Below are 21,318 nucleotides of genomic sequence, written 5' to 3'. Positions count from 1 at the left end.
TTTACTGTCAAACTAAATGTAAAAGAAAGAGCATGACATGTTGTGCACTCACTTTAGCTTAATCGTAACACAGTGTGCATAACACCATGGGGGAGTTAACGGATGGACATCTGAGCACAAATGCTGGAGCAACACATGAAGATAGATGATAAAACATTACTAAAAGGCATATTTTATTTATCTTTATTTATCTGTGAAGAATGACTAATATTGCTGCAGCTGACTGAGGAGCTTTGATGGGCTCAATGTGGAGAAAGCTGTTTCATTCTTTACATTCTATGTAATTATGTCATGACAGTGATTTTGTGAAGTACAATACGCTACTAATACTAAAGAGCGCTGTTTCATAAATATATATATATATATATATATATATATATTATATATATATATATATATATATATATATTATTTATTTATTTATTTATTTTGGGGGGGGTAAGGCCTGGAACAGATTAATGGCATTTCCATTCATTTCAATTTGGAAAGAGAACTGAATACACAACTGTTTTGAGTTACCTGTCTGGTCATGGAACAAAGTAAAGTCATATGTCAAGGGTCTACTTTACTGTATGGGAAACATTTGCCTCTCAGATGAAATGGCAACTCAGCACCATTTTTCTATATATTTTATACAAAATATAGTGATTGACAAGTGAAATGGAAATGTACAAACACACTTGTCTCATAGTCATTATTGTTCATAGTAGTAATCCACCTGGTTGTCATAAAACAACCTGGATGGTGTGACTCGCATAAGCCAGTTTTGGGGCAGTCCATGTGTGTTTGCTCCACAAATTCTGCTTCACAACACGAGATACTTTATTATTGATCCGTGGCAGGAAATTGCTTTTTCGAAGCAACCTTATAGAACAATAAAAGTGCATACAAGTTGAAAGTAGAAGTGGAATGTAAAATTGTTTCCTGATATTTCCTCCAGTAAAATGCCAATAATTGTCTTTGCCTCAAAGTGAATCTTTTTTAGTCATATTATTGGCAGGGAAGGTGATTAATCTTCTGATCTCGTCTCTGCAGCTATTCTGTGCAGTCAGCCGACCTGGACTGCTCTGGACATAAGGAGTCCTCTGCTGGAGTGAGGAATTATGGGAAGAGGGACCCTAAAGAGTTGTTTGACGTGTACTGTTTTGCAAAAGAACTGGACGGTAAATGCATGACCGTATACACACATGTAAGCACGTGCACACCCACGTTGTTTTCAGGTCTACCCTTTACCCAACAGTAGTATTTTCATTTTTTTTTTAACAGTATACTATTTCCTGTAATGCCCTCTCATGTGGGAAAGGAGAGCTACAGTCGCCAATGCACTTTTCATCAGTTTATTGAACACGCTCAGCGCAAACGCACATTAAAACTCGCTGACCTCATCGGCAACGCCACCAGACCCCACCTTCTAAATGCAGATATGTGTAGACATACATTTCGTACAGTATTTTCTATCCATTTTGGGGCTGATTTACCGTGATCCCAAATAGCAGGTTACAAAATTTCAAATTCACTCACACTAACAGATTCCACCTGGCGTTAGAAACGGGTGGAAAAGCCGCATGACACCTTCTTGTGACTGGTGCGCGAAGTCAGCCCTTCAAAGTTGCTTGTATGTATCACCTCCAATAAACTATGGTTCACTGTATTTATGTCATCAGTAAGAAAGGACTAAATGTCTGGACAAAATCTGTCCAAAAGTCCAAACAACATGACTACAGTGGTGACATTCACAACGATACTGTATTTTTATTTTTAGTCAGTGCACGCCTTCCTGCTACTAGGGCGCTTGCTGTTGAATGTGTCTCTAAAAATAGTCTGCTATTTCTGCCTCACCTGGGGACAATTGGATTAAAAAAAAAAAAAAAAAAAAAAAAAAGTATAAGAAATATCTTTTTCCTCCTCCCTTACTGTCAATCCTTTTCAATGCAGGTATTAAATGAGATTCTATCTCGTGTTGATCTGTCTTTCTGTTCTACTTCCGGCCCGCAGGTGAGGTGTTTCACGCCTCGGTTCCTGGCAGATTGACTTTGTCTTCGGCATCGGACCGATGCGTGTCCCTGGGGGGCCAGCTGGCCACCGCGGGGCAGCTTTATCTGGCATGGAAGGCCGGCCTGGATAGCTGCGCCCCGGGCTGGCTGTCCGACGGCAGCGTCCGCTACCCGGTCACCCTCCCTCGCCCGGATTGCGGGGGGAACAGGCCCGGAGTCCACACTGTCACGCCCAACATCACGAGTGACAACACCACAGCGCTGTATGATGCGTACTGCTACAGAGGTATTGTGGGAAGAGATTATCTGATTCTTTTTAAAAGTACTTTTTCACGGCAGTCATTTTGACAATGGACACACCACCCTCCACTTTTCCAGCTCTGTCCCGTTAATAAAAAAAACCCACCAAAAAACTCAATTATAATTCAATTTATTCATTTTTACCACAATATTGCACAGTTTATATGTCACAGTACACAGTATGTTGTGTGTGTGTATATGTATATATATATATATATATATATATATATATATATAAATGCATACATACCGTATATATTTTCTGTACTAAATTACTGAAAAAAGTATTAGACTGACTTCAGCATTATTTTCATCATACTACCATAGTGCCTTGGGATACGAGTGATCTGAATTGTGAGTTTTTTTTGTTTTTCACCATTGTTAATCCTATTGTGTTGCTGCTTTTTGCTTGTACATCAAGCACAAAGGATCACTTTTAGTTTTATTTCCTCAATTCTTTCTCCAAAAAAATTTGATTCCTCAATTTTAAAAAAAGATCATTTCAGTATTTCCTCATGTTTTAGATAGCAGCGTTAAAAAAAGCTGCTGCTGGTTACAAATGTGGACTGACTGGGGAGGGGAAATGTGAAAATGAAATGCCAGTATTTTAAGTGGAATACCCCATCAGTAACATAGTGACAAAAAGAACTATGAACTTGTTCATTATTTTAAATGCTAAATTTACTCCAAAATTGTGAAAGTGGATGATTACGAACTAAACTAGGTCATTTTTGGAACAGTGAACTGAACATTGACTGTTCCAACACATAGTTCATGTGTAAAATGACCTTTGCTAACATCACTTGTAGGCACATATTCTTAAACCTTGACTGTAGATATGATCATTGCTAAAACAATAAATTGATGCAGGATTCAACACTTTTGGACGGTTCTGCATTTGTGTGCCGTTCGAGTGATTGGCTGCTGACATAAAGCATTCAGTGACGAGGAAAATAATAAGTAGGTAGTTTTAAATGCCCTTGACAGTCCAAAAGCCTTTTGTCCAAATGGGCTGAGAAGCTGTGGAAGGCTCTGTAATAATGACAGTACATGCCACAGCCAGTGTTGTCGCTATGGCAACAATTGATCCGGCGCAAGATCTTCACACTGTTATACAGCTGCGAAATAGCTGGATTGACAAGCAGAGGAAGGATTTACTTCAGCGTGTTTTTATCCTCTATATTGTCTGAAAAGCGTACAGTAAGGTTGTCAATTTTCAAATCTTTATTTCTGTAGGGGAAGTGGAGAACACGGACGCCATTTCTCAGATCTACACGTCCCTGTGGAAGCCCTGGAGCTACCTCACAGACTCCAGTACTGCATCTGCAGCAACAGAGAGCCCACCAACCGTTACTGCTGGAGGTCTCGGATTTCTTTCGTTTCACATCTTTAACAGCCGATTCATCAATTCATCAAATGCAGAGTTTTTTTTTTTTTTTTTTTTTGCACATACATTACCGGTTAACATTTTGTGCAAAATGTCTTACTTACACACATAAAAAGGTATTTGCAAACTTTTAACTGGTTGTGTAGAACAATGTCGGATTGGTGGAAAGTAATCAAGTAAAAATACGTTTTCTGTTTAGTTGATTTTTCGGGTATTGGTCCTTACTTTGTGGAAATCGGCTCATTACTTTTGTCAAACTCTGTGGATGATAACATCATGTAAAAATGATGCAAATAGAGGGGTAAAGTCAACCGTGGATTAGATCTTGATTGAATGAGATTTTAGGGACCGATAAGGTTGGAAATTAAGGAAGAATATGGAGTAACGTGAACCAGGAAGCAGTGACAACGATGAAAACAGACACAGTGAAATAACATTTGCCATCTATGTCAATCTATCAAGTGTTGTGCCAGTCTTAAAAAAACGGCGCTTTCACCAAATGTGAAAAAAAAAATAATTCAGTTATCATTGGCTAATTTATCATTAACAAAGCTATGGTATTGTTTTTTCTTCTCAGTACAAGACCTATTTTAGTTGATGAAAGAGGGAGATTATTTTTTGTCCACAGGTTTTTTTCCACTGTGCCAATTTTTCAAAAGGATATTGTACACTATAAATCACAGCAAAAAAAAAATCTTTATTGCTTTAGTACTTAAAGTCCAGAGAGAAGAAATATAGTCAGTCTCTTCTAAATTTGACACAAAACAGACAAGAGTTGTTACCAAGCCTGCCAAATTTTAGTGATTTAAAAAAGCCAAATATCTAAAATATGGCTTCAAAATCATGAAAAATCAAGTTGTTGCTGTGTATTGTGAATGTAAAAAGCCACGCCCCCTGACAAATTGATGCTTCTTTAGCTGTCATCTTTCGTATGCATAACCAGCCCAAATACATGTTTGAGCTGCGTAAATACGACATATCGCCTTTGAGCCTCCAGTTGTTGGAATATATATATATATATAAATGAGAGAACGAGGCACACCAATGCTAAGGCCCCATCCACACACTCCACACATACGACCAACAATGAGGCACCCTAAAGTGGCCACGCTTGTGAACTAAGAAGCGGAAAACTGAAATGGTTAAAAAAAAAAAAAATTGAACAATTCATCGTGGCAGTACTGTATGTATTTTTCAATGTTTGCACATTTTCAGCAATTATAACTAAACATCTCTGACACAAATTGACCACTTTGACTTAAGTATAGTATTTACCAGTCCATTGTTCTAAGTACAGTAAAAGTACGTCTGGATTGTGTGTGTATGAAATTTTTCTTTACGTATGATATGATTGTGTTTACATTTCTGATAAATCTGGGATCCACAGGTGATACTGACAATTCTCCATCCAACTGGACCGGACTGGTGGACCTTGAGGAGGACGAGTCCCTTCTTGGCATCAATGCTTGTAAGCCCGCTTGAAGACATCTTGCTCGCACTTATGTCCAAACCATTTTGATAAATGCCTCTTGTGTTCCCAGCGTCAGACCCCTGGTCCTCGGAGTCGTACGTAAAAATTCAGGTATTTCCGGGCCAAAGCATCGACTGGGGAGAACCGTTTGAGCCCGACTCGACTGAGTTTCTCCGACCTACTGTTTTTCCAACTCCTGCTGAGAAGAAGGTCAGTCTTTTACTCGCCCCTTCTGAGTGTCAACATTTGATTACATTTCTTTGTTCTGCTTTGATGATCAATGACAATAGACTAGATCAGACCACTGATTCTCAAAGTGGGGTATCAGTTTGGCTCATGGTGCGAATTGAAATTGAAATTGGAACTAAAGCTTCGTCGGTGGATTTGAACTGAATCCAGGTCATCGCAGGGATTGTCAAATCCTTTTGGAAGCCTTGGAACTACCTGGTCGGGACTGATGTTGGCGGTGAGGAAACAACTGGATCGCCCAAAGAAGCGACGGGTGAAGAAGATGTGAAAAAGAACATTGAGCAGACTGAAGAAAATTTGACAACTACATTATTACCAGGTGGGTACATGGATGTAAAGCATTTTCCAAGCACAATAACAGTAATAATAAGATAAGTGTTCTAGGTGAAGACATAGGCATGCATAATAAAAACAGGGATTAATAATTCAGAACAGAGTAAGGGCTTTTTCTTTAGCTCATGCGAGAAAACATGAAGCTCTTATTGTTGTTATCAATCATCTGCGGTTTGCTTGTTTCAAGTGTCAAAATAGCTTCAGGGGTGAAATACAGCAATTAGTGGTGTATATTTTCACAATATTGTTATGTTTTAGGAAGATGTTTTGGAGCAACGTTGTGTTTAAAGTGCTAAAGAACAAACACTTTTGCTTTTTTTCCCCTCCAAAAGAACATCCTTAGGTTTTGATCTGAGGATTATAGACGAAAATGTCTTTATTGAAAAATGTATAAATTAAATCCACATTTGTTTTGGTTATCATAGTCTTGGCTGGCACTGTGCAGCCGCTGTTCATGTCACCCAGCGCTGTCATCTCAGTAAATGTCTTTCTCGAGGTGGCTATTAGGGACGGTTAATATTAGCCGTTCGGAACGTTAATTTGTGTGGACATTTTCTTTTAACCTAAAAGCTGGCAGTTCACAGAAAAATTATCATTATCCTCTGTTTGTATTATCTCAAGAGTTCTGCATGGCTAAACACATTCTAGCTGTGGGTGAGAGGGATGAGATTACCAATGATATCCTTTCTGAGATATTCGCACAATTCAGTTCTGAAGAAATCTGTCAGGATTTCATTTTGTTCTTTGTGTTTCTCATTGTTGAGTCTTTTCACCAGTTTTTAACTTTGTGGAGTTCAAAGACTATACTTGACAGGAAGCTGGTTGACCAATTTTCCCTTATGTGTATTTCACTTTTGATTGTGTTTTACTTGTTTTTACTGGCATCTTGTCTAGACTTTACTTTTCTGTCCGTGTTTTTATTTAACGGTATCATACTTTTCTTAATTTTAGACTTTTTTGAGTTGCCGCTGTTCTTCTTCTGCCACGGTTCTTAATTTATTATTATTATTATTTTTTTTGGGGCATTCCTGACCATCTACAGGTTCTTTTTCTTGGGGAAGTTCAGTTTCTATTGTTGCCACCCAAGACGATGCAACCTCAGCCAACAAAGAATTCTCCACTCCTCTGACGTCGTTTTCTCCTGCCTCCAATACTTCCCTGACTACCGAGCCAAACATCAGTGAGGAAAGTCCACAGATGAATCTGTCCACCACCTCCACCCCGGCCACTGAAACCACTTCATCGAGCAGGGAAACCTGGGTTCGGGTAGACGTTGAGCCCACGACCCAGTCCAGTGACAAGAAGGAGGTTACGATGACATCCCGGCCGTATTCCAGAGGTGGACGGGGTAGGGGGAAGAAGTACAGAGGGGAGGAACGGATCAGAGGAGAGGACAAAGGAAGAGGAGATGATGAAGGAAGCGGTGAGATTACAGCTGTGGAGGCCAAAGGTGAGATTCAAGTCTCGCGACGCCCGGTCGGAACCAGCAAACCGAGAGAGAGGTCCAGATCTAGAGAGAGAGGTCACAGGAAAGGACAGACCACTACGACCACCAGCCCTCCCACCACTCCGGAGCTCATCGTCATGTCCTCCTCATCTCTGATTATTGACCCTAAACTCCTGTCCACGGTTTCGTCTGAAACCCAATCCTCATCTGTCCAAGTCGAATTGGAGCCCTCCACTTCTTCCCCCGGAACCTCATCATCTACTACTTCACCCTTTTCAACGTCAACAGCAACAATCACCCCATCTCCAGCCCCACCCCGGTCGGCACCATCGTTCTCCCTTTCGGTGGCATCATCTCCAGCTCCGACGGCTGAATCGGACCCTCCTCCGTTTCCCACCTCAGACAACCATAACAGCTCCGCTAACCCCGTGGCATTGCTAGACTGGGTGCCAGTTGAGAGCGTAGCGGTTCTGAACGTCTCTCTGGATTCTCCTCCGGAAGAGGAGGAGCCCGCCTGGTCCCAGAATGTGGGCTCAGGGTCCCCGTTACCGGGCAACATGGAAGAGGAGAGCAGCAGATTCAATGTCAGCACCGTCACTCTGGTCCCAGCTGGTGAGCACTGAAGTCCTGCTTTAACTCACTCTCCATATTATTGTTACCTCAATCGACTTAATCTGTTGCAATAATTTATATTTTAATACATTGGACATTAAGTTTTTATTAAATAGTTAAATGAACAGGGACAATGCTGATAATATTCATTGCGATGAAAGGGCCACGTTTTCCATTTGTCATCCCTGGATAAATGTTCAAAAGCCAGCCTAAAAACAATTATAAACTGAAGATATAATTGAAATTACTTTATTCAACATTCGTAAACATTCATAATAATAATAATAAATAAAAGGAAGCCTACATTCACAGATACTACTCAAATCATGTAGCGTGCAGCAGGCTCATCCTACAAAACACAACAAAATGGGTATTCATCTGAAATTTATGGACTGGAAAATCCTCACTGAAGCATACAAAGGCGAAGCGGAGGCACAGACATAAAAACCACACAAAGTACATAAAATACAGTCAGTCCAGAAATCATCAGTGTTCCATAACATAGTTGAATACATATTTTTGTATACATTTTTTGGAATTCAAAATTGCCATGCTTGAATTAAACCAGGTTACAAATGCATTTATGGCATATGGAAAACACGGTCTATTCCTCTCTTGCTGTTCAGTAATGACAAATTGAAAAAATCTATTTATGTCCCGATCATGGCTCTATCATTTATTTATGAAGCGGTCGATCATGAGATTGTGAAAATCATTTGAATAAATTGTCCTTAACAAACCATATCTGTTCGTTATGAGTGATAATGGGCTAGTTGGCATCTGTAAGGCCTGATGTTGGATGCTTATTTTAGAAAGTTAAGTCTAATTTATTCTGGTTGATACTTATTTCAAAGGAGGGCTAAGTTGGGTTCTCTAGAATATTTGCCAACCCATAAAGTGTGATGGTTAGACATAGGCAGCTGCCTTTTTTTTTTTTTAAAAAAGATAATCTAGTTTTGCCCCGTAAAAGATCAAAGGGAAGCAGAGCTGCAGCGGTGTTGACATTTTAAAGTGTCATCAGCATTAATTTGTGATAATCGGGAGATGTGAAGGTGGCGGGGCGTCGGTATTTGTGTCCGGCCTTGCGTCTGCTGCATGCGCCACACGCCTCGTCGACGCGTTAATTGACAAAGTGTAATTGGCCGTCTTGGTGATGGAGTCCCGCTTGGTGTTTTGACACAAGTCCAGAGCGGTAGTCTGTGCGAAAGATCTGCAAGCATTTCAAGGTTCATCTGATTCGGTGTAGAAGAATAGATAATGTAGCCGTTTGCTCTTTTTGCCGCTGAATAATGAACCTCACACCGTCGCCCCCAGCTATCGAACTTGACTCGTCGCCGATGAGATATGTTTTGTGTGTGCGTAGCAAATGTGTGAATCATCAATATGTGAGTAGGTCAATGAGGCAAAAAAGGCATAAATAGCAATTTATGGTAATGGCCCTCATCTGTAATTCTTATAACCAGCAATAAATACAAAATATGGTGCCGGCTCCGGGGATTATCACTAAAGATTGCCTTTTCATTTCATCCCAGTCACCGCTTCATAGCTTGAAAATAATGCAGTGTTAGCCCCCCTGGCTGTATTCTCATCAAAGAGGCTGAGACCACCTTCCCGTCATTGTAGACAAGCTGCTGATTAAGTCTGTATCTCAGCGGAGCTGCGGGCCGGCTTTTCCACTTATTTTTGCTTGATAATGAGCAAGCTCGTAGGAAACGCACTATCACCTGCCAGTTGAATTCCTCACGGCGCATGGCGATATCCTACATTGCTATGGTGATGACTTCGTACCTCTGCAAAGCCGCAGCGAGTAAGTCAAAGCTACAAACTGGCGGTAAGAGGGGAGAAGAGCTGTGAATTGTATCGACGAGCGAGCCCTGGGGGAGAGAGACTGACTGTGGCTGCTTGTGCTCGGGATGAAGGTTGATTGATCGAGCGGGATCCCCCGCAGATACGCGGGCGCAGGGTCGTAAACACACAAACGCTGATATTTTAACCAGGCAAACTCAGGACGGGGATGGATGAAGGGAGCGGCCCGGGGTGATGGCTTTCCTCAAACCCTGGTTGTCGGGATGCAGCTCGTGTTTGCTCATCGTCACTTCATCGGTCGGTTGCTTGATGGCAGGGGATGGAGAAAACGGAGATGAAGAGGCAAATAAAACGCTGCCAGTCAATTTTTTTTTCAGGAATGGGCGTACAGAGGGGGTCAAGCACCTTTTCGATTGGCTGATCCTCTCAGTGCTGCATTCACCTGACCCAGGTGCAGCAGAAATCCCACAGAACAGAACTCTATAAACGTCACCCTACAACTTTACTACATTTTGCTCACCATTGTGAAAAACAAGACTGACTTTGTTTACCAGAATTCAGGTAAACACATTTTACTGACAGAGCTTCACCAAAAGCAAGACAATATTAAAATGAATTAACATCAGCAAATACTAAAGAAGTGCAAAATCTGCACCCGATTCCTCATCTGACACCCAGTGGAAGGAAACTCCAAAGACACTAATGGAACAACGGTGTCTTCCTAATACAGTTTTTTTTTTTTTTTGCACTACAGAATGACATTTGGGCAGCAGCTGGGAGCTGGTAAAGTGATGGCCTCACAGTTCCGAGGACCCGGGTTATAGCCCAGCCCTGCCTTTGCGGAGTTTGCATGTTCTCCCCGTGCCTGCATGGGTTTTCTCCTGGCACTCTGGTTTCCCCCCACATTCCAAAAACATGCAACATTAATTGGATGCTCTAAATTGCCCCAAGGTGTGATTGTGAGTGCGGATGTGTGTGTCCTGCGATTGGGTGGCAACCAGTTCAGGGTGTACCCCGCCTCCTGCCCGTTAACAGCTGAGATAGGCTTCAGCGCTCCCGCGACCCTCGTGAGGATAAGTGGAGAAGAAAATGAATGAATGGATGGATAAATGACATTTCTGCACTCTATTAGGAAAACAAAATGTGAAGCAAAACTACAAAAGGGCACTTTGGTGCTACTAGTAGGGTCAAGGAGATAACTAGTGCATGACACAAGCCTACAAGTTAGGCCGTGTAGTGTTACAAGTACAATTCAGTCATATACTAGTAAGGTTTAACTTCATACTTGTAAGCCAAATGTGGCACTACCAGTGGGAGGGGAAAAAAAAAAAGACCACTCATGTTATTCTGCATGTGTGCTGAATTGTCTTGCTAGTGAGGACAGAGCATACTAGTGCATGGACCTTAAGCTTTATTATAAGGTTGGCAAATAAATGCTGAAACGTCTTTCCGTATGTCTGATATAATGCCGTGTGGCTCACACACATACGCACGTATCCAGTCAATTGAGTTCCACGCAAGATGAGTGGACAAATGCCTTAGGGATTACATTTGCCCTTTGTGTATGAATCTGAGTCGTGTTGTTTGTGTCGGTGGTGTCAGATGCTACGCAGACCAGAGGACAGTTCACTCTGTCAGCTCCTCCTGCGCACACTATTGACTTTTTTTTTTTTTTTTTTGCACTGCTCACTTTAATGAACGACCAATCGCGCACGGTTTATCCTTACAATGCGCTCAGATCGCCATCTTGCTTGATATTTGTCCAGGTGTTCGTTGAGCTTGCAACTCTTGGTCCAGATTGGTGTACTTTAAATTCAATAAATGAATGAATGTAGTTAGCACAGACTTCAGTTGAGAAATTAAAGCACCGTAATTACCGGCCTACAGAGCGCATCTGGTTATAAGCCTCACCCAGTACATTTGGAAAGGAAATACAATTAGGCACATACATAGGCCACACCCATGTAAAACCCCCAAGTGCCCACATTGAAACTGACATTGAAACACGAGATATTTACAAAAAGATGGTACACACCCTCGTGCCGCCACGCTAACAGGGAGGGTTTAAAAAAAACATAGTGGTAAAAATCACTGAGACACGGCAGTGACACGCTAGCGCAGCGCTAACAGGGTTGGACCAGGAAAAGTTACTTCCTCGGCACATATATTCCGCCGATCTCACTCTTAAGTTTTCCGCTCCAGTGCTCCCTTGCGGCCGTGAGGGGGAAAAAAATGCACAAATTAGCCACATCACCGCAAAGGCCTCAGGGTTGAAAGCGTGTGTGTGTGTGGGGGGGGGGCTTGCAGTTTATAGGTCAGAAATTACGGTATTACTCTGTAGAAGTCTATAATAATACTGTTAAAGCAAAACACTGCGCAATGTGCGTTGCATTGTGGGACGTGGCCGGCATTACAGGCAAAAAACAAAGTTCTAAGCCTTCGTGCCCATCTCAAGACTGTTTGTAAACCAAATATCAGGTATAACCTGAGGTAATTATTCTTTAAAAAATAAAAAAAAAATTAAAAATTCAAAAGCGTAATCAGTCACAAACCTAGTCATTGGTAAACCAAGGTTCCACTACCTGGGCAAACTGAGTTACAAGCCCAGTCATGGAACGAATAAAACGCAAAAGTCAAGGCACAACTGTATAAGTGAGTAGAAATCTCACCTTTTGACAATTCACTGTTTTTTTGTTTTGTTTTTGTTTGTTTTTTTGGTGGAACCTACCCTTAACTTTTATGCTAAGGATAAGTCTTCCGCTAAGATGGAACCAAAGCCTTGGCTAATGGGAAAGTAGTAGTTGCTACAAGAAAATATTTTGAAGTTGTAAATCTCAACTGGGGAGGAGCTAAATTAAGCCTGGGTTGTTAGCGGAGAGCTTCGTGTGTATTACTTTGCCACGTGGCGTGGCTATTAAAAAGAATAAATTTATTCCTGAAGGAATTAATCTGTAAACCATTTTATGCATGTATTAAAATGCTTGAGATCATCTTTTGTGGAATATTTTAGATCTAATCTATTAATATAGGCAATTTGAACCATTTTAGGATGAGTGTAAATTACTTTTTTTTTTTTTTTGGGTGGGGGGGGTTTCAAAAAGCTCTTTTGAGGATCCCACCGTCTAGTGGACGGGAGAATAATCATCGTCTTGTGATTTGATTTTTACCCACAGCACACAAGCCTTTGCGTGCACGTACACACCGTCAGCGACGGCAGAACAAAGCCTCCCCAAAGCCGAGCTTGGCGACCAGAATAAACGGGTGGTGCTTCTCAAAGGCCCATAGTCGCCATAATGAGCGGTCAAGGGGAGAAACACGTGGTGGTGCGTCAATTGATATGGAAATGTGTAATTGTGGAAAACAGACCACACGCATGCACGCATTTAGCGGGTGAATGACGGGGCCGACACATTCAGCACGGGGGGTGGGTCTGCTCATTTCTGCCGAGGATGTCTAATGTCTGAAGTTCTCACGCTGCCCGCTACGCTCAGCCGAGCGAGCCGGGGCTTGCTTTCCATATGGTAACCATGACGACGGTGGCTGTGAGCGGTTGGCGAGGTTGAAGCGCTGTGGCTTCTGATCCCTGTGAAAGGAGGCAAAGTGCAAAATGGATATGAGCGTGTTGGAGTCGTCGGTTTTGGCCGAGGCGCCGTGATGGCTAATTAGCATCGCATGACTGCGGGCAGATTGTCTTTTTTAAAACAATAATACTAATAATTATGAATACAGACTTTAGATAATTCATCAATAGTGATTCCCTTTATTTGTTAGCATTAAGCTCACTAACGCTAAGGCAAAGTTATGTTTGAACAAATTTGCAACAAGAAATGTTCCTCCTTTTATTTTAGTTTGACAGTAAACTTCAAATGGGCGTGGCATTGAAAAAATGTAAGCATTCTTTTTGAAACCACTCCCCGTTGAAGTGTTGAGTGCACCGCTACCATACATAACTCATATCTCAAATTTTTACCCGCAAGTCAAAGCAGAAACTCGTCTGAAAATTGCCTCGTATGTTGCACAACTCATAGGTCAGTTTACTTCTTTTTGAAGATTCTCTAATATCGGAAATATTTTGAAATCAGATTCTTACTGTCGTCCTTCAATTGCAATTAAGCAGGATTAAACGACGCCGATCACGCTAATAGCCCCGAAGAAACCATATTCTTCAAAACACAGCAGCAGAAAATGTTATCTGTACAAATGGTTTGTTAATGCCAATAACAACAAATGAAGTATACTTATGGGTAAATATCTACACTGTCTTCTGCTGTGGTTCACGCCTCTTCTCCCTGTGAGACAGGAGTACACAGAATTCAGCTAAAACTATTTGACAATTCACAAAAACAAATGTTTTTATTTTGAAACGTACTCAATGGGGATACATTTTGAAATTCCGAGAATCTCAAATGGTGACCTTTAAAAGGTTATTCAAAAAAATAATGCTTGCTTTGTTTACACTCTTCCGTTTATTAGGACACGATTATTCTCAATTGATTGGAATTACTTGAGATCCATAACCAGTGTATCAGTCCAATTGAGTCGGAACTTCTATTGAAATTCCTAACCCCCCTCCCCCGTGTTGAATTGTCTCTTTCAGTCGAGCCCTGCGTGACAAACCCATGTCTGCATGGAGGCAAATGCCTTCCTCAGGGAACAGGCTACAGCTGCTACTGCCCACAAGGGTACGCGGGGGAGAACTGCGAGATTGGTGAGTGATGCTTACACACACGCGCGCACACACAGCAACGTAATAAAGTCGACATTGCGGCGCATAGCGACAGAAGGCGCTCCAGCAGCGCTTCAACGGCAGGTTAAAGACTTGAGCTTTCCGTTTCGGGGTTCAACACAGAAGGGGTGGGGTGCGCCGGGCCAAAACGTCAGACTGACAGGCTGCCAAACGCAGATGAGCTGATGCTCCCTCAAGGTCAAAGTGCTGCTGTCGCTCACTGACAAGGAATCTTCGCCACAAACAAACATTTTGAGCTGTCCATTGGCTGTGAACCTGACAAAACATTAGGCACGTCTACACATTTAGCACATGGATAGATTCCAGATCTACCCACAATTATTCTTTTTTTTTTTTTTTAAGCCTTCACATACGGTAGCATTTTTTTTTCATATTTAAACCTATTTTAAAATACAATTTTCCCCCAAAAAATTCAAACAAAAAGGTCTTTAAAAAAAAAAACCCTGCATGGATTGTTGTCTCTGTGTCTTTATCAGCCTTTGGCGGCCTCTTGTGGCATCTTAGGGTTAAGGAACTATGTTGAAGTGACTTGTGAGCTTCATTTACAGAAAAAGTAGTGCTTTGCTGCCGTTTTGTGGCGTCTTCATGTTCAGTTAAATGTGTTGAAGTGAGTTGAGGAGTTTCAGTTGGACAAAAGTAGTGCTTTCCATAATTGTGGGGGAACACTGAGCACAGCAGTCCACACCACTCCAAACCAAATAGAATGTTCGATACGGGCATTGTACTGGATGTAATTACATTGTGATGGTGTACTTAATGAAGCTGTATGGATATTTGTGGGCCATGGTGAAGTCCATCATTAGGCACGTGCACGCTCTGTGAGCCTGGCTATAAATTGGCCTGGTCTGCCTTTAAGGAGCAAAGTGGAGTGTTTAATTGGTTCTCTTCAGGCGCACTTGACTGATGAAGCAGTCCTTCCTCAAGGTAGCGTGCGTGAAAGGATAAAAGGAACCCCAAGCAGCGACCTCATCGTGGTCCCGCTCGCCTTATTTCCGAAGAACGGCATTAGGTTTGTTTTCTGGGATGGACGAATGATAAATGCGCATTCTGCAGGAATGATGGTTGGATCAACGGATGATGACTAAATGGTGTTTATACTATTTGATACTATAAATTATGGACCGATAGATGATGAGCTGTACTGTAGTGTGATGGATAAATAAAAGGTAGCTGGTGAATTATTGATGGGCGATGAATGTATATGAAACGTTAATGAATCAAAGATGGATGGATGGCTGAATGGTTGATATGCCGTGTTAATGGAAGATAGATGATGGGTGATGAGTGTTTGTACAGTGAATATGATGGATGGATAATGGATATTTATTGTATGGTGATTCATAGAAAAAGATGGATGACTGGTGAATGTTGAAATAAATTAGATGATGAATGTATGTATGTTATAAGTAGATGCTGATGTTTTAACCAGTGAAACATACATAATCAAGTACTGTACAGTATTTTAGTTTCCATTACTGGTTATTTTGGACAGATGTGACTTAAATTTCACATTGAGTGATGGACTAAGAAATTTGTTATGCAAAGTGAACACAATATCGTTATACAGTGTCACAAAGCAGTGATACAATTTAGCTCAGTTTAGCTTTATGGTAGCAAACAATGCAAAAAAGGATAGACGGGCTAACGAATAGCATCAATGTTGCGATGTTATTACCCTTGGACACAAATGACGTTGCAACACGTAGAAACAGCTGATATGACAATACTCGGTCATATTTTTGTGAAAAATGACAAATATTTATCAGTTTACTGAGTCAGTTGTGAAACACATTTGTGTGTCTATATTCCACTCCTCCTGGTGGCAAAGGCTCGTCCACCAGAAGGAGCAGCACACGTCCATTGAATTGAAGCAAAAGAAGTACAATATAAAGTACTGTTTTTATTATTTAAAAAAGAAATTCTTTGGTAGTGTAATGGCATAATAGCATTTCCATTCATTTGCTTCATTTGTTACAAACTCCAAATGGACTGAATGAAATTTGTAAGGGATGAGCTTTTAAGCTGCATTTGCACACAGAGACTATTGTATATTGAATGTTTTTGAGTGTCTCCTTATGTGGCACAATGAGTACGGCAAAAAGGATAAAACTTCCTTACATCTTGTTTACTCATAATACAACGCTCTTGAACATCAATGCAGTACTTTGAAGCAAGAACACAGATGGCAGGATTGCATTTGTTAGCGGCTGGATGTTACACAAATTGACAGATTTTCTTCCCTCCATTTACGGAACATCTTTTTTTTTTTTTCCTCTGTCTCTTTTTTTTTTTTTTTTTCTCCTCACAGATGTCGACGACTGCCAGTCAGAGCCATGTGAAAATGGAGGTACTTGCATCGACAAGATTGATTCCTTTCTCTGCCTTTGCCTGCCCAGCTACGGAGGGGACACATGCGAGAAAGGTGAGAGGTGAAACACTGGGCAGGTCCAAACGGATAAAAAAATGATTACATGGGGAAATATTGGGGGAAACTAAGCTAAGTTTTCCAACATGTTAAGAAGTGAAATCCATACTACTGCATTTAACAGCCTTTCTTTTCGTACTTAAACATGTAAACAGAGTTTGACTTGTTTTACTATGTGCTGTACAGTGTATATATAATTCTGCTTTATGTATAATCTGATAGCGTTGAGATGATCCGTTGATGTACAATGCATATCGGATGCACACTGTAATAAAACCAAGTGTGTATGTGTGTGTCCTGTGTCAAGTAATTAATCTGTAACCTTTGCAGTAGTCAATGGCTCCTCCACGTAATTAATAGCCATTAAAGATGCAGGAGAGAGGAGATGCGGCGTGCTGTAATGAGAAAACTGTCCTTTATGTAGCAAGTTGCCAAATGGCGGCCCTCCCGTGTTTACCTTCTTCTTTGCTGCTGCTCTTCCAATAAGAATACATGAAATGCTTTTTCCCTTGCAGACGTAGAAGGCTGCGAGCACGGCTGGAGGAAGTTCCACGGACATTGCTACAGGTAAGAATCTCAAGGCAGCGGTCTCCAACCTTTTATGCGCTGCGGTCTTTTCACAGGCCTCCATGTAAGAAACATAAATAAATGAAAACTCAAGCTTTGATTTGGTCATAGGCACGAAGTCGAAGGCCAAAGATAATCAAAATAGCAACAGTTCTGAAAGGGCCAGTAATTTGGTAAAAGTAATAAATGCCAACAAAATTGTATTTACTCAGTTATTCAACTTTGCCAACACAAATACTTCCATATTTTGTTGTACCACTAAATGATTGAAAGGTGTCCTGGGTGCCCAACTGTAACAACTAAAATCAACAGAACCTCTATACAGGCTACAATTCTCTTTAAAGTAGACTTTTTTTTTTTTTTTTTTAATGAAAGACAAACAAAAAGGAATAAAAATAACAGCCCATGTTATATTGTTACATTCTGCCATTTGGTCAAAACGCAGATTAGTGATTAGCTGCCATTCTGCTAGCAAGCTACAGCAGTTACATAGCTAGGCCGACCCTCTCAAAACAATAAACCTTTAATTAGCAAGGAACCAATAAGACAAAGTGGCATTTTAAAATGGTAATAAATGGATTTATAGACTACCTTTTAAGTAGGGCTTCACAATTAATACATTTTTGGGAATTTCAGAGTTGTAACATTACTTGTGGGCAAATATCGATACTAACTTTTCTTCTTCTGTGGTTCGCAACTTTTCTCCCCTTGTCCTTTGTCAAACTGCATTTTCAAAAAAAACATCTGAATAATTATTCATTTATTTTCCGTAGCGCTTTACCTCACTCGGGTAGTGGGCGTGCTGGAGCCCGGATGCTCAGAACTGTCAGGCAGATGTGCTAACCAGTTGACCACCGTGCCGCCCAGAATAATCAATAAACATTCTGCAGGGCCACGCAGCTGAATAGGATTCTTTAAAAAAAAAACAAAAAAAAAACACACATGGGATGGTAGAAATAGATGTAAAGTACTGATATTTTGGCCTTTCTGAAGAAGCTCTCAGGTACCAGTCTTAGGCACGGTAGTTGTGAGGCACTGCTCCTTCAAGGAGATTGTTAAACACGTTTTAATAATTTGACCCACGCTGTGATTAAGCACCCTTAAAATGCAAACTTTTGCTTTCATGCTTTGTTTCTTTCTAATCGTTTAGCAGAGGAGATTTGTTGCGCTTGTGCAAATGATGGAAACAGGACAAAATACGTGGGTGTTTTTTTTTTTTTTTTTTGTCTCTCAGGTACTTCACCCACAGACACACGTGGGAAGATGCAGAGAAAGACTGCAGAGAGCACAGCGCCCACCTGAGCAGCGTTACCTCCACCAGCGAGCAGGAGTTCATCAATGGTAAGAAAGTCGGGAAGCGAGAGACATGCTGAGCAAACAATATTGCAAAAACAGCAACTGGAATGTAATCAAATCTGCAACCACTCTTCAAAACGTTAGGTACCCTTTCACCATCTAACGAGGTCCAAAGCTACTAAAATTTGCTTTTCTATAAATGAATAGTGGTCCAGTTTCATGTAGCAATAAGATCATAAATGTGACCGTTTATAAGGGTTGCCCAGAAAATACTTGAAAACCAAAATGTTGTTCATACATTTTTAATCAAATTCTCCAATAGGATCCAAATAGCTTGTGAGGCTTCCTCTATATCAGTATTTCCCAACTTTTATCAACACAAGGAAGATATTTTACATGAGATATATTTCACAGCACACCACCGAACAAGAATGTCACGAAATGTTCTTTTTTTTTTTTTCGCAGATTGAGTAAAATAGAAGAACTGCGGTTTCTGGAACCAACCCTTATCTTAAAGGGGAAATCCACTCGTTTGCATTAACAATGTATCCAATAGGTCATGTAATATGTAATCTCTCATTTAATAGTGTTTTGAGAAGATTTTTATCGACAGTTGCGAATTTTCAGGGGCGCTGCCATTTTCGCGAGTCACATGACCTACGTGCGCAGATGTGACGTGTTACGTGCCGCAACAAACGCTCCATTACATGGGACACCATTTATCCTCAGTGCTGATTTCTCGGATTTATCCTCATCTGATGAAGAAATAGCAGTATCGGTTGATCGGGAAGACGGAGGAATACTTCCATACACAGCAGTGAGCGGTATAGCCGTGAGCCCGGCAGGGCCGGGGAGCGACCTCACGGCTCCCCCAAGCCCCGGGGCTGTGCCACATTGTCAAAATAGAGAACATATTACTTGACTTATTGGATACAATGTTAATGCAAACCAGTGGATTTCCCCTTTAAATTACTTCTTAATCATACTGAAGAGTGACAAGTTTATAATGACGGGATAAGGAAATGGAGATTAAAATAATGCCATCATAGATTGCCAATAAGTGTCTTTTTTTTTTTTCGGTTTTTCTTTTGCAACACTTTACATGTTCCAAAATTCAAACCAGAACCAGATGATTGAACAACTCTGACTGGTAGATATACTCCACTTGTACTCCATTCCTTCCTGTCCATTTAACGGCAATTTGTTGTTGGCGGGTCTATTAAGGTCTCGGTCATGACAATGCCTGGGTGGGTCTGAATGACCGCACAGTGGAGGACGACTTTCAGTGGACCGACGGCAGCGAACTGGTCAGTCAGAACTCTTAAATGGTTGAAATGGTGCCACAATGTGAAACGCTACATTCATCCATGATGTCTTTACATGAATACCAGAAGGTTGTACGAAAATGCTTGTGCTTTTCTCTCTCACCTCCACCTCCCTCATCCTTCAAATAAAATGAATTCCAGACTCCAGTCGTGCTGCCCGCTGAAAAATAAACCGGATCATTTCTTTTGCAGGTATACGAGAACTGGCGGGAGAGCCAGCCAGATAACTTCTTTGCAGGAGGCGAGGACTGTGTTGTGACCATCGCTCATGAGGACGGCAAATGGAACGACGTGCCCTGCAACTACAATCTGCCCTACATCTGCAAGAAGGGAACGGGTACTGCTTACTTACACAGACAACGCATACGTGGTTAGCCGAAAAATATGGTGGACGCTCAAAAGTCAGCTGCAGTCCATTCCGCGGTGGCGGTTGACTAAGTAATTGTAATTTTAAAACCATTAACCCATAATGGAGTGGGAACAGGAAGGTTTTTTTTTCCACTACAAAAAAAATGTCCAAAATCGTCCTATTGCTAATTATGGTTTGAAGTTGAGGCATATTTTTCCTGAAAGGTTTAAAATTTCAAGTCCAAATTGTCTTTGCAACTTTGGAGGTTGCACTGTGATCAAAAAAAAAAAAAATGAAATAGGGGAGACAAAGCTACAGAAGAAAAAGGCTACAAATAAGTGCGTAAAAGTCAAACTAATTATAAATGCCTTCGTTCAATAATGAGAAAATAATTACTCTTTGACTTATCAGTTCCCAGAAGCGACTGAGGTGAGATGACTCATAAAATCATTACCATGACAAATAATTACAATCTCGCATTATCAAACAACTAAGCAATCATTGTTGTTCTTGATTATCCAAGTCCAAGAGTGAAAAATTAGAGGAGGCCAGAAATCATCTTAAAAAGTTGAATTTTACGTAAATGAATGTTTTCCCCCCCAGACATGTGAATTACTTCAGTGAAGAGCACACAGTTTTCCAGTCTTTATTGTAACCATTTACAGTTTATTCCTTAACTCAGTATTTTGTCAGTTAACAACTGAAGATATTCTGGCCCCTAGTTTTTTTGTTTGTTTTTTTGTGATTGAAGTGCAACAAATGGTGGTAGTACTGTGACTTTTTTTTTTTTTTTTTTTTTGCGCCTGTTAGCGCTAACCATCTGGCCACTTTTCAGTCGCCGGTGGTCATCCTCACAAAGTATTCTCGCACTTTCCACTTGCAGTCAAAAGTTGGCTGCTTTTCGTTTTTTGCTTTACGAAAGGTCACCGCGAGCAGATGCCGCACAAGTCCATGCCAGCAACAATCTTGAGTCGGAGCCCAAAGCAGCGTGACTGTCGTGTGCTGGCAGA

General features: G+C 41.0%; 1 protein-coding gene across 5 annotated transcripts in view; it reads left to right on the top strand.

Moving 5' to 3' along the window:
- The window catches only part of LOC133511140 (neurocan core protein-like), a 61,426-nt gene that overhangs the window by 36,677 nt on the left and 3,431 nt on the right, over window positions 1-21,318 (top strand). For 4 of the 5 annotated variants that reach the window (XM_061839803.1, XM_061839802.1, XM_061839804.1 and 1 more), the window contains 13 exons: window positions 1,036-1,163; window positions 1,996-2,280; window positions 3,531-3,656; window positions 5,069-5,149; window positions 5,223-5,362; window positions 5,552-5,720; window positions 6,777-7,793; window positions 14,197-14,307; window positions 16,655-16,768; window positions 17,287-17,338; window positions 18,573-18,679; window positions 19,859-19,941; window positions 20,152-20,296. In XM_061839803.1, the coding sequence (XP_061695787.1) occupies window positions 1,036-1,163; window positions 1,996-2,280; window positions 3,531-3,656; window positions 5,069-5,149; window positions 5,223-5,362; window positions 5,552-5,720; window positions 6,777-7,793; window positions 14,197-14,307; window positions 16,655-16,768; window positions 17,287-17,338; window positions 18,573-18,679; window positions 19,859-19,941; window positions 20,152-20,296 (2,558 nt within the window). The remainder of the gene's footprint in view (window positions 1-1,035; window positions 1,164-1,995; window positions 2,281-3,530; window positions 3,657-5,068; window positions 5,150-5,222; window positions 5,363-5,551; window positions 5,721-6,776; window positions 7,794-14,196; window positions 14,308-16,654; window positions 16,769-17,286; window positions 17,339-18,572; window positions 18,680-19,858; window positions 19,942-20,151; window positions 20,297-21,318) is intronic. The other variant, XM_061839806.1, reaches the window with a different exon arrangement.

The sequence above is a fragment of the Syngnathoides biaculeatus genome, chromosome 13 (assembly GCF_019802595.1).
Source record: "Syngnathoides biaculeatus isolate LvHL_M chromosome 13, ASM1980259v1, whole genome shotgun sequence".
NCBI classification, from domain to species: Eukaryota; Metazoa; Chordata; class Actinopteri; order Syngnathiformes; family Syngnathidae; genus Syngnathoides; species Syngnathoides biaculeatus.
The sequence above is the reverse complement of the archived record's forward strand: the minus strand, read 5'-3'. Positions and strand labels throughout refer to the sequence as shown.